We start from the raw sequence: 16,245 nt of genomic DNA, 5'->3' as shown, positions 1-16,245 counted from the left end.
CCTCTTTTTTTCGCGGTAGTGAGGACTTGATCATAAAAAAAATTAATTGTTTCTCAGTCACTCTACACAGCAACTTCACAAGTAGTAATATTTATTTTAATATCTGGCATCTTCATATTTTCCGCTAAAATTTTTTTTTTTAGTGATCTTCGATTAATTATCATTTTTAAACAATTGTCGCGCTGTTCGAAAAATTATAAAAAATAATGGATATTATTAAACGAACTATGTCATCACCCTTGGGACACCAAAATGAAGACAGAGCAAAAAAAATTAAACTTCAAGAGTCTCCGGAATCGAAACAAGAAGGAGAAATGAAGACATATTCAGATAATTATGACTTTCTGTTTGATGATGAGAATGATTTCGATTTTGTTGGTTTGGATACGTCAAAAGAGCAAATAAACTTCACGAAGTTGGACTTAACTAAATGGCAAAGATGCGTTGTAGAAGAAATTCAAAGGGATCGAAAAACTTGCGCTTTAATAGTTAGGGTAAAGTCTACACAATCGAGCTATGTTTGCAGTGAAAACAAAGACAATATCAATGTGATGGAGGATTTGCAGGCAACTTGTCATTTAAGAGGACCTTGGAGTACTGCGGAAATAGACGAGGGTGATATAGTATCTCTTAAAGCAAAGTGGGATAATCAATTGAATAGCTTTTATGTTGACAAAGATGAAGGAATTTGTGTTGTAAATCCGGATGTACTAATACCAGCTACTACCGTCGTGGGCTCGCTATTTTGCCGACGAAAAGCCGTTTTGCAAGACCGATTTCGTGGTATTGATGCTAATAGTAAAATTGCAAGTGATCCTCTTTCTTACAAGCTCTTTGTCTTATTTTATTAAATTTTTATATTTCCCTAGATGGTTGTAGGGTCGTTAGTTCATGAGTTGTTACAAATCGTCTTAAGCCTACCCGCAATCATTAATCTTGGACAAATTAACAAAATAGCAGAAGATTTGCTGAACTCTTCTGATACAGCATTTATGCTTTATAGCAGTCAATTAAAGAAAGGAGATGTTCTCCCTGAAATCTTACAATTCGTACCTACCATTCATAACTTCTTGCAGCAGTACATTCGGCCGAGAGAGACGTCTTCGTCTCTACCTATGCAGGCAGAAAACTTCCAAGGCCATATATGTGATATTGAAGATATTGAACAGAATTTATGGGTGCCACAATTGGGGCTTAAAGGGAAAATTGATGTTTCTGCGCGTGTACGTAAAGCACATGCTCTTAGTGGAAATCAAGGGAAATCTTTGGTCTTGCCTTTGGAATTGAAAACTGGCAGAGCTAGTTTCTCCATGGAGCACAAAGGTCAGATTATACTTTATCAGATGATGCTTACAGCTATTGGAAAGCCTACGCAGTCTGGTTTGCTTTTATATTTAAGAGAATGTGTAATGCGTGAGATTACAGGATCTAGAAATGAGCAAAGAGATCTTATCGCGCTGCGTAATGATTTAAGTCGATATCTGACTTTGTCTTCGCGTCATTTAAAAAGGGAAAAACAATCGGAAATTTCTATTGGCAAGTATGAGCAACCATTCGAACTGCCGGAGCCCATTTCACATCCCACCGCTTGCGCTAAATGTCCGTATAATACACTATGTTGCACATTTGCGCAAACCGATCCAGATATGATGCTAAGCACTCACCATGAGTTGAGAAAAGTGATGAAAGACAGTACAGGCCATTTAAATGTTGGCGATTATGATTATTTTATGAAATGGTGTCATTTATTAATAATGGAAGAGCAAGAGTCTCGAAAAACCAATGTTACGGCAGCTTTATGGACGCAAACGCCCGATGAAAGAGAAGAACTTGGGAGAGCTGTATGCAATTTGGTATTATCATCAAGGGAAATCAAAAGTGACGGGTCGCGTTTCATACATCAATTCAACGTAAAGAAAGTGGAGCAAACTCTTTCGAACAGTAATTGGGATTTAATGATAAGCGGTGTAAGGGATCGGAAAAATAAATTAAAAACGACATTTGTATGTATTGCAAGTTTCCTTTTCAGTTTTCTGTTGGCGAATATGTTATAGTATCTACGACAAAATGTTTGGCCGTCGCATCTGGCTTAATAGTGGATTTAACACCTGATCATATTGCTGTCAGCTTGGAGCGCAATTTGCTACAAAATTACGCTGACTGTAAATTCATAATTGACAAGTACGAGTCTCAAGTTGGAAATGCATTTAATTTAACTAATTTGTCTTTGATGTTGGATAATACGGAAAGATCTCGCCAATTACGCCAATTTATAATAGATCGTCAGAAGCCCGATTTTGTTAAAACATTGCCTAAGATTGTCGCAACAAAGGGGGCGGAAATCATGAAACCTTTAAATTCCGTGCAAAGAAAGGCTGTGTTGAAGGCTTTAACTGCCCAAAGTTTTATGCTTATTAAAGGCTTGCCAGGGACAGGTATTGCAACTTTAATCATTACAAATTTTTCACTTACTTGACAATTTAGAATATACTTTCAGGTAAAACTCAAACCCTAGTCGCCATAATACGTCTGTTAGATATAATGGGAAAATCGGTAATTGTTACAAGTCATACCCATATGGCTGTTGATAATATACTTCTACGCTTGAAATCGTTTAACGTTCGATTCTTACGTTTGGGCTCTGCGGCTCGTATCAATCCGTTACTGCAGGAATTTAGTGAAACGCATGTATTAGCCAATTGTCGTACTGAAACCGATTTATCTAAGGCATATAATTCCTTTAATATAATAGGTGTTTCCTGTTTGGGTACATCTCATTCAATATTTTTGCATAGACGTTTCGATTTTTGCATAGTCGATGAAGCTACGCAGGTTATGCAGCCGACAGTATTGAGACCGTTGTATTTTTGCGACCGTTTCATTTTGGTGGGAGATCCGGATCAATTGCCGCCCTTGGTACGTTCTTTAGAAGCTCGTCAGAACGGTGCTGAAGAGTCCCTTTTTCAACGTCTCGACTGTGCAGAGGCCACGTCCGTTTTAACACTACAATATCGCATGAATAAAGTCATATCCCGATTGGCAAATACTTTAACTTATAAAGGAAACTTGCAATGCGCCACTGATGATATAAAAAACGCAAACATGAAAATTTCCATACCTAACGAGCTAGTGCCTGAGAGATGGCTACAACGGGCATTACAAACTCATATCGATCAATCTGTTGTCTTCTTAGACACAAACGATTGTTCGCAACGTTCCTTAGATTACGCTCAAAATAAACTTGTACAAATTTGCTCGGGTATCGAACAAACTTTTCCTGAAAATGAAAACTCAGAGACAGAAACATTTGAAACGAAATCACAGGCGACAAGCAAAAGATTATCGAAATATACCAATTACTGTGAAGCGGCTGTGGTTACTTGCCTTATAGAAAAACTTTTAACTGTTGGCTATGATTCCGATCGTATAGGCGTTATAGCACCGTACAGAGCTCAAGTCGAACTTTTACGCAGATTAAGTCAAGAACATCATGAGTATCATAAGAGGCATAGTGGAAAATGTTTAAATATCAATGGAATAGAAGTAAATACGGTCGATCAATATCAAGGCCGGGATAAGGATATTGTAATTTATTCTTGCTCGCGCACTGGCTGTTGCGGACAACGTTCACGTGATTCTGAGATACTTGAAGACAAACGTCGCCTTACTGTAGCAATAACTCGTGCTAAGCATAAGCTCATTATAGTGGGTGACGCGGCTTGCGTCCAACAATATAGTCCCTTCAAAACTTTACTCGGCCATATTCCGAGTCTATGCAAAATCGCTTTGCAAAATGGCAAATACGATTTTCAATGGCAGCCATTATTAGATAATCTATCCTTAGTAGTTAAGGCATCATAAACATTTAAGTTTTTGCATGTATCGTAATTTTATCATTTTTTTTATTTTTTTTTTTAGCTAATTATATATGCATCGGATCTTAAATAAAAAGCATCTTTTTCTTTTATAAAATCATTAATTTTTTTCACTTGTTCTAAACTATAAATGTACATACGGTTATAGTCTTTCGGCGGAAGTACTTATGTGAATTATTCAATCATAGAATTTTTTGAATCCGTGATTGAGGAAGATTTATATTGTTGCAACTATCAACTAGAATCAAGTTATCATTTGTGAAGAATAATTTTTAACAACATTTATATATACATATATATATATATATATATATATATATATATATATAGAGTGTCCTCCAAATCAATTGGAATCTATGGCATAAAACTGCGTCTAGCAATCACCAATTCTCCTAAAATATTACTCTAAGACTCTCATACACATACACGGACACACTTAGCACAAGTTTCGTAACCTAAGTTTTTCATTTTCGCTATCGTTTCTTTCTTTATTTTTTGCTTAACGAAAGCTAGGTTAAGTTTACCAACTCACATGTTCATAGTACTTGTACTTCAACACTATATAGGATATTGAATTAACAAATAATAATAACTAATATTTATTATTATACTCTTGTTTGTGCATAGGCGTAAATCATTTATCTTACATATGAATTGTTCATTAATAGATGGATAGATGAAGATGAAAAATGTAAACCGACTATTTTTAGGTGTCGACTGCGTTCAGCATCATTGGCTTTGCTTTTTTATACTCACCACTGTAAGATGGGCATATACCCATTTTGTTTTTTCCCATAATGCATGTAGCAACCAAAAGAAAACTTTAGATGATATATGATGAATGTATATATACATATATATATATATATATATGTTTGATTAGCGTGAAATTCTGAGTTGATTTAACCATGTCTGTCCGTTTATGTGGTGTGTGCTGTTGGCACTCGCCTGGCCGCAAAACTGAAGCTATCTACCTCAAACTGGGCAGAAACAGGGGAAGTGGAAGTTCCTGCGCGTAGGCGAAATCGGTCAAAGGACACGTCCACAGCACCACGTAAACTGAGAACACCTCTGTTTTTCAAAAGCTATAAAGAAGTGTTCCCTTGCTCACTACTCATAAACTGTAGCAGAATAACTGGTATAAAATTCGTCATCGGCGGCATCATTTTGACGCATTCCTTGAACCTAATATTAAAATTTAATGCTGATATATTATGTTAAATATCGGCTGATTGAAATAATGAAATTATTTTCAAAAAGTTTTATTAAAACTTTAAAATTTGCACTAAATTTAATAATAATTTAAATACATAACATATTTTACTATACAAATACATCATACGACACACATAATATAATATATATTTGCATTCGTTGGTAATGGTTGAAGGAATCTATTGAACATATATTATATTGAATAAATACTTTTTATATTTCATACTATATATGTATGTATGTATGTATGTGTGTATGTATGTATAAACTAAAGTTAATCATAAAAGATTTAACAATTTCTGCGCAAGACATATATGACATCAAAAGAAATTATGTCTGTGTGTATATAATACATAAGATGTAAATATTTAAGTTCGAAAGGCTTTCGAATCTGATCAAGACATTGAGTTAACAACATTAACTAACGAACATTTACTTGTTAACGAAGACTTGCTTTTATTTCATTTTTTTTTTTTTTTTTTTTTTTGCCCAAAAATATTCTAAAGATTGGATTTTTTTTTTGTTTTTCTCTTTTTTTTTTGCTCTTTTCTTAACAACAATATTCTAACAACTTTCTAATGAATATAAACATAAATCGAATCTATAAAATATTTACTTAAAATTTAAATTTAGAGTATTTTTGAATTTTTTTTTTTTTTTTTTTGTTTTTTTGTTTAAGAATTATTTTACAATTTGACTATCGATTGAATGGATTTGCATAGCAGTGGATGATTCAATTAGATCGGCATTTATAGCGGATATGGAATCAATGATATGATTCGTTTCCGATTGACTTTTGTTACTGCTATCAGTCATTGATTGGGCGGCAATTGTTGTTGATGTTGAATTATTTGAATTGGAGGATGACGTCTCGTTTAGATGGCCATTCGAATTATGAAACAATTGAAATAGACTAGAATGCCGGACAATCGGTGGCAATAACAAATTGTTAATCGCTTTGAACGGACTAAATTTTGTCGAGCTTTGTGGATAATGAAATGTATAATAATTGAGGTTATGATTACTGCTATTATTAGTGCTGCCGTTGTTATTATTATTTTTGCTATTGCTATTGCTGTTACTATTGTTGTTATTGTTTGTTTGATTTACATGATGACTATTGCAAATTAAAGAAAGTTCGGTGCTCAGCGAAGGACTTGGATTGCTACTAAAACCTAAAACAGCACTTAATGAACTACGACTGCTATTCGAATGCGAAGAAAGTGGTGGTGGCGGTGGTGGCGATACGTCCGTTGATTTGTAATTAGGTACGGCAATTTGTAGTGCGTCTTTGGATGCGGTACAAGAGTTATCACTTGTCCAGGAACATGAATGCCTTAGAGATTTTTTCGAGTTCAAGTTAATTGATTTGTTAAACGATTTCGAGGATGCCTTGAATTTTGGCTTATGACCGGGAGAAATCGGTTTACAATCGGAATCAATTATGAATATTGAGGAATAACCATTCGACGAAGATGATGATGATGAAGCAAATGAGTTTTGTATAGGATTCGCACGATTTTCATGCACTTGCTGTATCTGTTTAGGTGTTAGAGGCGGTGTAACATATTGAATTTTAGTGCACGAGTTTTGTCGATTATTTTTATTAATTATCTCGTAATCGCTATGAGAATGTATGGCCTGAGTAAATTGTTTAGCGTCATGGCTTTGGGGTAAGAAAACTTCTTCAAATTCTGAATCGTCGGCACTGGAGCTGAAATTGTGATTCTCATATGAATAGTGACTGTTGCAGCCTGCACTTATGCTGGCATTTACACGATGACCTTTAGGAGTTGACGGCAAGTCGGTGTCATTGATTTCGGCATTGCTTGACACTTCCATAATATTCCACATTTGTTTTTCTATATCTGAGGTAACCGAAGCCACGGCCACTGCTACCGTTTGTTGTGATATATTATTAAGACAGGGTGTCATTCTTTTAACCAATTGTGAATTTTTTAAAGCTTGTTCTTGTTGCTGTCGCAACCACACAGGCGAGTCTAGTAAACATAAAAAAAAATTTTATTGGATTGATAAATCCTTTTTACCTATACTCACCTATATAAATTCGGGTCTGGGTATTACGGCCACTAACATCTAACGATTGCAACCTATGCTGACTGGCCAACGAATAGCGATGTATTGTATCCATGGGTTGTTCAACTTCTATGCCTAGTATTTTTAATATTAGATTTTTCAATGCCAAACGGAAATCCTTCAAATGATAAGCATAGAGTACAGGATTAACGGCCGAATTCAAATGGGATAATATAATGCAGAATAAAGTTAACTTGGGATGAACATCGCAATTCGGGCAGAAAGCTTTAATGCAATTGATAGTATATAAGGGTATCCAACAGATCATAAAGAATAAAACTATAATTGAAAGATTTTGCGTAGCTTTAACATCACGTTTACGTGCTGCGCCCAGGACACGTAACATAGTGCCGCCATGACACGAACGTGAGGGCTGCTTTTGTTTTTGATCCGGAATTGTAGAAGAGCCGCGATTGTTAACACTTTTTGGATTCATAGTGACAATTTGTCGCACCTAAGTTTGAATGCGAATGATATTGAAATGAAAATATGAAATGCTTATGCATAGAATTTTACCTGTTTGATAATCACTTTATAGATGTGAGCGTAAAAGGCCAACATTAGTAAAGCCGGCGTTATTATGGTCGCGACATATAAAAACACCAAATAGTTATAGTCCATTACTTCCACAAACAAGCAAGCATGGTTTTGTTCATCTTGAACGGCATGCCAGCCGAAAAGCGGCAAGAAACCGACCACAGTGCCCGCAAACCAACACATCGAGATAATCACTGCGAGAAGAGGAGAAAAAAAAAAAAAGAAAAAAAAAAAAAAAAAAAGAAAAAAAAACAAAGCAAATTTGTTGAAAATAAACAAAAACAAGAAAAAGGGATTATTTTATTTACCGAAACGAATTATGTTAAATTGTTCGCCCCCTTTTTTCTGTGGCATGCAAATTATCCTAAAGACCATTAACTTTTCATATCCCCATATATATATATATATATATATATATGTACATATATACGTATGACAGTGACCCCAATATTTTTGCCTCGTCTTTAATTAATCATGACATGGTTACGTAGACTGTTAGTAAATTAATAACATACATACACATATAAATATATGCATATATATCAACCATGAGATGGCTAATAATCAAGATAATAATGATGTTTATCTTCTTCTATTCTTTACCTCCTTGATATGATTACGCAATTATTGTATACGGGTTTTGTGTAGGCTTAAAAAAGAGGCTTGTCTCTACCCGGTTAGTTGTACGCAATATATCTTTAAATAGACCATAATTCTGGTTTAAATGCCATTTGAAGTGTTAAGGATGGATAAAGGCCGCATTGTTGTTAACATAAAAATGGTCTCCTTTTGATGATAATTAAAAGTGATAGACAGTTAGATATATGTAGTTTATATGCCACCCATATACCTGTGATATGTTATAGTGCAAGCAACCATCATTTCTTTCGCATTTAATTGAAACTAAGCAATAATTAAATGTTTGACTTATGGTAATAAATAGCATGAATCGATAAATAGGCGTTGAAGGCAAATGCAGGTAAGTTGATTAATATTAAATTTATTATGAATTCAAGTCGATGAAGTTGACTGGCGATCTCTTTAAGCAAACAAATCTATTTATTATGAAACGAAATACCATTTAATGCGAAATTTTCAATTTAAGCGGTAAGGTGACTGTGTCTTTACAGTTTTCCAAAAGATAATGGAATAATAATAGTTGAGGAGATTATTAAGCATACGTTCATGTAGAACGTTTTAAAAATTAGTAACATCGGAGACCAGTTTTTTTTTTAAATGACCAATCACTTGGCAAATTGTTCCCTACTCGCGCAACAAGGTGACTGTCCGCAAGAAGGAAGAGAGGAAAGAGAAAGAAATAGGAAGATGGTAGCCGCAGTTTAGGGTGTGTGTGCCTAATCGGTAAGTATTGTGCCTTCATGCGATTAAAGTAGACACCACCGCACTTGAGATTTGAACCCACGAACGCTAACTTCCTAACGTCGCAATTCTTATCTACTCACCTACTCAGACAGAGACAGTATTAATTTAAGCGTCTCTATCTCTATCGCACTCAATATAATTGGTCCAAATTTTAATTAAAAAAAAGAAGAAAGAAAGAACATTTATTCTACATCCGTACATTCAGAGAAATACATAGTTAAAGACAGGCAATCGCACGGTAGCCATATGTACAATGATGTTTAGCGAACGAACTCATAATCAAACAATTTTTACTTTCTTGGCAGAAGCTGCGAAGCGTAAAAAAAGTACAAAAACATTATTTTGTGTGGAACTGGTTGTAAACTAACATAAATATCGCATCACTCAATAAGTCTCCGGTCTAGCTTGCTGTTTTTTTACAATTTTTTCATTCAAACTCATTCGTACTGCTGTATAGTGTTCGTTATCCTGCTAAGATATGCGCGCTGCAACCTAGGCGTAACCTAGAACGGTTTTCGTCAATTGCTTTCCATTCGGCTGATTGTCCCTTTTGGATCTGTAATGTACTGACGAGTTTATGTCTTATCCATTGTCACATATCGTTGGAAAAATTCCGCCTTATAAACAGCGCCAAATAGCACTCTGGACTTTATTGCCAAAATAGAGTAATCGTGGACCGACCTGTCTCAGGGAAATATATTCAAACAAAATAGTAAATGTACTGCCATCTGATATCTTTAAGGTGTCATTTATCTCATGCAACTTCACTTTTCAGTTTTCCAAAACAATTTCGCTGCACTTTTTTGATGTTTTCTCGAACAACTGGCGAATTCGGGCGAACAGAGGGAGCTCAACAGAGTCGATGTTCATATGGTTTTGTTTAAAATTGACAAACCATGCAAAAATTTATTTCGTCGAGTGTCACAAGTCATCATAACACCGTTAACGGTATTAGTTCTCGTCAACAAACGAAATTCAGGATTTGGATCGTTTCGAAATGAAAAAAAAAAAAAGAAAAAAAAAATAGCGCCAGTGGAATCATTCTATCTTGTAAACTAATTGTTAGAATTTCATGAAACTTTTGATTTCTTGAGCTCATCTCTCCATCCGTCAAGCTTCTCGTTTGCCCGTCTTTTAGGTTCTATGTCTAGTTTTCCTCGTTTACGTTTCTTTGTTTATCTGTGTCTTCATATACTTGCTTTATCCCCTGTCTAGTTTATCGTCTGCCTGCCTTCTGTCGCCTTCCCGTCTGTCTGTCTGCGCATTATAGTGTGTGCCCCGTTGCACTTATATCTGGGTGCATGTTTTCCTGCCCGCCAGCCTTCACATCTACCTGTCTCTATGCTATTTTGTCTGTGTGCCTCTATACGTTTCTCGCCGCTTGATTACTTTTGCTTGATGCTGACTTTTTGAATATATATTACTAAGTACTAAGTCCTATTAAGGGGGGATGGAATGGGTGCGAAGCTACTCATTATTGTCGCTTGATTCGTGAGTAAAACTCGTTATCCATAAGAAAATTTGACTTTTCCCAGTTCAATATACTTTAACAAAGTAAAAATGAAAGGATGAAAGAATGAAAGGAAGAAAAGGATAAGATGTTCACCAAATGCTATTCCTCGCTAGATATCGTATATTTGTAAGTTAATGCCCAATCACAAGCGTTCACTTGTAATGGCTTGCGATATTTATAGGAAAAAAATTTAGATACAAAAGCTTATACATACATTACTTACCAATTGCCGTTCTTGTGCGTACATTCCGTGAATATGCCATTGGATATAGGATGGCCCAGTATCGATCAACTGACACCGCTACCAAACAAAATATTGATATAGTACATAGGACCACCAGCAGTGATACCGTAAATAGGCAGGCGTATAAATTTGTCGGTAGACCTATCGAAGCCAAAATAGCAAATGGTACGCCCAACGAGCCGACCAGGAAATCAGCCATAGCCAAAGAAACAATGTAGTAGTTGGTACGACGTCTCAGTTTGCGTTCCCGTTGAAAGACAATAATAACCATAAGATTGCCAACAATGGCGCAGATCGCTACTAATATTTCAAATATCGTGTACGGGATATTCAATTCGTATGACATTTCATCAATATTCGTATGATGGGTGGGTTGAAATGATGGCGTCATTGATGGTAGATGAATTGCGTTTGCTGAACTGTGATTATAGGCGTATTCGAAATCCATGATCGTGAAGAAACTAAATTCTGACATGTTTCTTAAAGTGACGCGAGATTGTTCCCGCAATGGGTGATAGACGAAAACGAGATTAAGAGAAAAAGAAAAGGAGCGAGAGAGAGAGAGAGAGAGAGAGAGAGAGAGAGAGAGAGCAAGAGAGAGATAGCGAGATTTTTTTTCGTTTTAATTAAATTTACTGCTTGTAATGTAAATGCGAAACATGTTGATTTATAAAGTTTCAATGCTTTCGGTTATATAATTGTTTATTTTTATTTCAATTTTCGCACTTAAGAAACGTCTCCTTTCTGCGCAGTTAGTTTTTCATTTGTTTCATTAAAAATTTCATTTGATTTTATTTTGCTCAAGTTTTGTTAAATAATTTCTTGCATTTATATATTTTTAACCATATGTTCGTTATAGCTGTCGTTGTTATCTTTGTTATTGTTAACTCCTGTGATTTTATCCTTTGATTAGATGCCATTGTTGTAAACACCCATACAGGCAATTAATTGGTTGTCACTTCTCTTACGTCCAACTCCAGCATTACCGTCTCTGCTTTAAGTTATGCATTTCTATCGTTGAATATGCAATTGGACACAGGTGTATAGTTCCTTGATTATGGCACGTGTTCTGAGAAGATATAAAAAAGACAAGTAAAGTAAAGATAAAAAGAATAAAACAAATTGTTATTATATAAAATTGTTGTAACCTTTAAGGTTAGACATAAAGTTATTTATATTTCTTTCGATTTCATTCCTCAACATTAAACAGACAAAACGATTTCTCTCAAACGATTAAAATGTTAGCAAAACTTGTAGAAATCTTCGAGAGCGGAACCGCTAGAGTATGTAATGAGGTAAGATGCTAGAGACTCTTCTCAAATATCCATTCATTTATTAAATGCTGGATGACCCATAAAACTTGCTTTAGGTTGTAGGCAGGCTCACTCCCCTTTCTCTTTCCCTTCCTCTTTCGCTCTCATTCTCTCTTACTCTATCTCTTTTAATTGCCTTTTTCAAAATATCGATGAAGAGCTTAATTAAATGTTCCCCATTAGGCTCTAAGATGTGAAAAGAATATCAATTAGCAAGACAGCACTCATACGTAATGTTGGTTCCTTACTTAAAGCACTTAAAGAAGAAGAAGAAGAAGAAAAAGAAGTTTGTTTAGATTTTCTTCAAAAACTTTTATATAAAACGAAGAAATCTTGAACAAATTACAGATCTATTCAATTTACGTTGCATTTGTATGTATTGAGTGAGCTTTGAAAGAATAGAAAACATAACAAATATTTAAAAGTAAACAAAAATGACGTAATAAGTACATATTTTCTAATTATATATGATTGTACGTATGTATATATATATATATATATATATATATATAGACAGACAGCTAATGCTTGTTTCGTTAAATGTGCTTATGGCATAATGTTACGTCAACAATAACAATGCGCACGTAAAATGAAACGTATATTAAAACGTTAACAGAGGCACATTAAGAAAGCTATGTGCAGAGAAGGATACGAATAAAGAAAGAAATAAAGAATTGTTAGCTTTTTAATGCTACTTTATCCATAAAATTTTAGGGCTCAACTTAACAGTAAATGATATTATATATATATATATATATATATACATATATACATATGCCTGTGTATATATTCGATTATTATTATTAAAGAAAAAACATTTGCGTACATTGGATTTAATGCTTAACCGGTAGCATAAAAATAAGTAATTAGCAACTTAATGTCTTTCTATGATTTAATGTTCAACGAATTATGATAACATTTGCAAGCGTGAGAGAGAGAGAGAGAGAAAGAGAGAAATAGGAGAAGATATGCTATGCTTTCAAAGGAAGCAAAGTTTTAATTAATTTAATTAATTAATTAAAGGCACAATCCCTTTAATAAAATGGCAGCTACGTTTTGCTTGAGCCGTAAGATGTGCCTAATAATAAATATGCAAAAAACTAAAAAAAAAAAGAAAAAGAACAAAGTCTTGCAAGTTCAATAAATATATATATATATTTGAGATTAACGTAAACTGACGTCGTTTGGGAAATAAGTGAATGTTGAAATGAAATTCTGAATGGCTTTACGAACGTTCCAACACTTTCAAGAGTCCTTGATGCGTCCTTTCTCCCTCGTCGGAGCTTAGAATAAAGTATGTAGACCAACTTAATTGGCTGATTTAAAGCCATATCACTATGCTTCCACCAATTCGATAACTCAGTGAAATCGCCTTAGAGTAGCAAGAGTGTCATTTACTCAGTTAAAGGAACGAAAAATGTTAACATCGTCGTCGTAAACATTAATTGAATATATTTGAATTCTTTGCACAGCAAGGTAAGTCGTTGATAAACAAAGAAAAAAAAAAAAAAAACATAGAGCCAAGGTAGCTACTTTGCCGATAGAACATCTATTTTGCTTGAGACATACCCAAACTAACACATTATGTAAGCCCAAAAATATACGATCTAATCGATTCAATGCACTTACAGAGGATCCTAATACCCTTTGGTTTATGTAGGAGAAGAAAATGCGGTATTCTATCCAAGGCGTTTGAAAAGCAAAGATTAAGTTATCTGTTTGGTGTCTTGCCGAAAAAGAACAATTCCAAGGGTTTTATTCGGAGTAAATTTACTTTTAGTAAAACCATGCTTTCAATGATTCAATACTGTTCGTCAATGGACGCTCAAACAGTTTAAGAACTCACCTATGTAGCGGTATAATATGGGATTGTTTCTAGCTGTCAGGAAAGTATCTCTTCTTACGATGATTGTTAAAAGTAACTGTTAAGGGAGGACAAAGTATCGCTGTAAAAAAACAAAAAAAAAAAAAGAGGGTACACTATCAGGGGCTGGAGGACAAGACGATTTCAGTGAACAGAATAATTCGAAGACGCCACACTCGAAGAAGATGCAGTGCTGGAAGATGTCAAATAGGAAGAAAATTTTCAAGAATGGCAGACAAGGTGACCAATGATTTAAATATTTATTTACTAGGGTAACGGCTTTTACTACATTTAGACGTGCAGGCTTGATTAACTGAATTTAGTTTGAATATATTGTACGAACTTTATGATCAATATTTGTCTTCTTCATTCAGTATTCAGACGTAAGTCCATCAATTGCATTATTGCGAGACTACTTGAAATATGAAAAAATGCTTTGTTTCAAGTTCGTTTATTTTATTTGTTTATAAAGAGGTTTTCATTTCAATCCTTGCCTTGGAATTGCAAAAGGCTATAGTTCAGCTTAACATCTCATCAACTTTTTGTTTATATTATTTTTCTTTGCTTTCTTCCGTTCTTTTAAGTGCTTTCGATTAAAATTTCACCTAGAGACGCGCCAACTTATTTACCAATGTCGCGAAAGCCTTGAAAATTCATATACTATTTGTCTTAATCATATTTGGTTTGCGACAATGTCTTCCTCCAGACTCGTACATCATATTTCATTATCGCATTTTGTCCCTTACAAATGAAAATGTAATGGAATGAAGAATTACTAACTGAATCGAATGATGCAATATGTTTACATGTTTACATATGCAATGTTGGCGAGACAATCAAAATGTATTTCACATATATGTACATATGTATATGTATATCGTATCGTATATATGGAAAGGCTAATTCACTTTTGCTCTTATAACATAAAAATAAGTGATATATATATTTATTGAAAATTGGTTCACCTTTCGCTGTAGACAAATAATAAAAACCGATATATCAAAAACGTTCACAATTGCTATCCCATCCCAATTAAAAGTGAAGCTACAGACGATATCGAAATAATCTTTCATGCATTTTAGAAGCGAAAGTAAACCGTAGTTTTGTGGCAAGCACTTTTCGTGGAAAGTTATAAATTTTCACAAAAAAAAAAAAAAAAAAATAATAATAAAATAAAATAAAATAATAATGTCAGGAAAAGGTCATATTAAATATCTAATCCTTTCTCTTAAATTTCATCAAAATGTGACTTTTCAGTAATTTTTTGTGATGTGTAAGCAAAGTTATGGCGTGAAAATGTCATCAAGTTTTGTTTTACTTGTTAAACGAGCATATTCGTTGCATTTACATGAACGAACATGCAAATGGGTAAACACGAATCTTGATTACCACCTGATATTCGAAACAATTAAAAATAATGATAATGATAATGATAATGATCGTCATTGATAATCTCGCATAACTCTCTTTGATGGCTTTTAAGGCGAAAACCTTTAGAGAGAGCATTTCAATGAGACAATTACAGCAAATGTAGATGAAAATCTTAGAGAAAAAATTAGATTTTTAATGAAAATTATTTCAGAAGTGCTCTGAACAATTTATGCATTCGCGATATCATTGATTTTATCAAATTACCGATGTTTACAATATATCGTTAAGCGGTTAATTTCACTTTATAAGGATACGGATATCGCTCTTGGTTACTCCTAAACAGGAAAAGGATTTAAAAAGTTTTGAAAAACTAAAAAGAATTTTTTGTTTATTTATTAGTGAAATAAATAGTTTATAATTTTTGATGCTTCTTTAAAAATTGATCGGGATAATATATATATGTTGCATGTCTAGTGCACATTTTTGGTTTTTTTTTTCTGTTGTTTTCAAAAAATGATTTCATTATCGTTGATCCGTGAGTCATAAAATCAGCGAAAAGGTATCTCGTTTAACCTGACCTAATAAACAAATCGGATTTCAATGCAATTTTATTAAAATTACGGTTTTTTTTTTTTTTTTTTTTCTATTTTATTTATTTAAATTATGAAAATGTCCGAAATCACTGAAATCACTTTGAATACTAAGGCCATTGTTAAAGGGAATATTTTACAAAAGAAGTGAAGAAATATATTCATTTGGTTTGTTTCATTGTTCCGAGAACGCAATAAACACTTAACACTTCAAATCTAGTCATTGCAACACGATATGATAAA

At 33.9% G+C, this 16,245-nt stretch overlaps 2 protein-coding genes across 2 annotated transcripts; one reads left to right on the top strand and one right to left on the bottom strand.

Moving 5' to 3' along the window:
* The first annotated feature begins 170 nt into the window (after positions 1 to 170).
* Positions 171 to 4,144, top strand: LOC119643753 (DNA replication ATP-dependent helicase/nuclease DNA2). Its single transcript, XM_038043214.1, has 4 exons — positions 171 to 806; positions 870 to 1,967; positions 2,030 to 2,435; positions 2,498 to 4,144. The coding sequence occupies exons 1-4, from the start codon at positions 207 to 209 to the stop codon at positions 3,859 to 3,861; spliced, it is 3,468 nt and encodes a 1,155-aa protein (XP_037899142.1). The 5' UTR covers positions 171 to 206; the 3' UTR covers positions 3,862 to 4,144.
* A 1,626-nt stretch (positions 4,145 to 5,770) lies between these two features.
* LOC119638291 lies at positions 5,771 to 11,436 on the bottom strand. Its single transcript, XM_038035026.1, has 4 exons — positions 10,844 to 11,436; positions 7,704 to 7,918; positions 7,149 to 7,641; positions 5,771 to 7,090 (listed from the first exon to the last, which is right to left on the bottom strand). The coding sequence occupies exons 1-4, from the start codon at positions 11,337 to 11,339 to the stop codon at positions 5,772 to 5,774; spliced, it is 2,523 nt and encodes an 840-aa protein (XP_037890954.1). The 5' UTR covers positions 11,340 to 11,436; the 3' UTR covers position 5,771.
* Between the last annotated feature and the right edge of the window lie 4,809 nt (positions 11,437 to 16,245).

The sequence above is a fragment of the Glossina fuscipes genome, unplaced genomic scaffold (assembly GCF_014805625.2).
Source record: "Glossina fuscipes isolate IAEA_lab_2018 unplaced genomic scaffold, Yale_Gfus_2 0, whole genome shotgun sequence".
In the NCBI taxonomy this organism is placed as follows: domain Eukaryota; kingdom Metazoa; phylum Arthropoda; class Insecta; order Diptera; family Glossinidae; genus Glossina; species Glossina fuscipes.
Note: the sequence above shows the minus strand (reverse complement) of the source record. Positions and strands in the feature narration are given on the sequence as shown.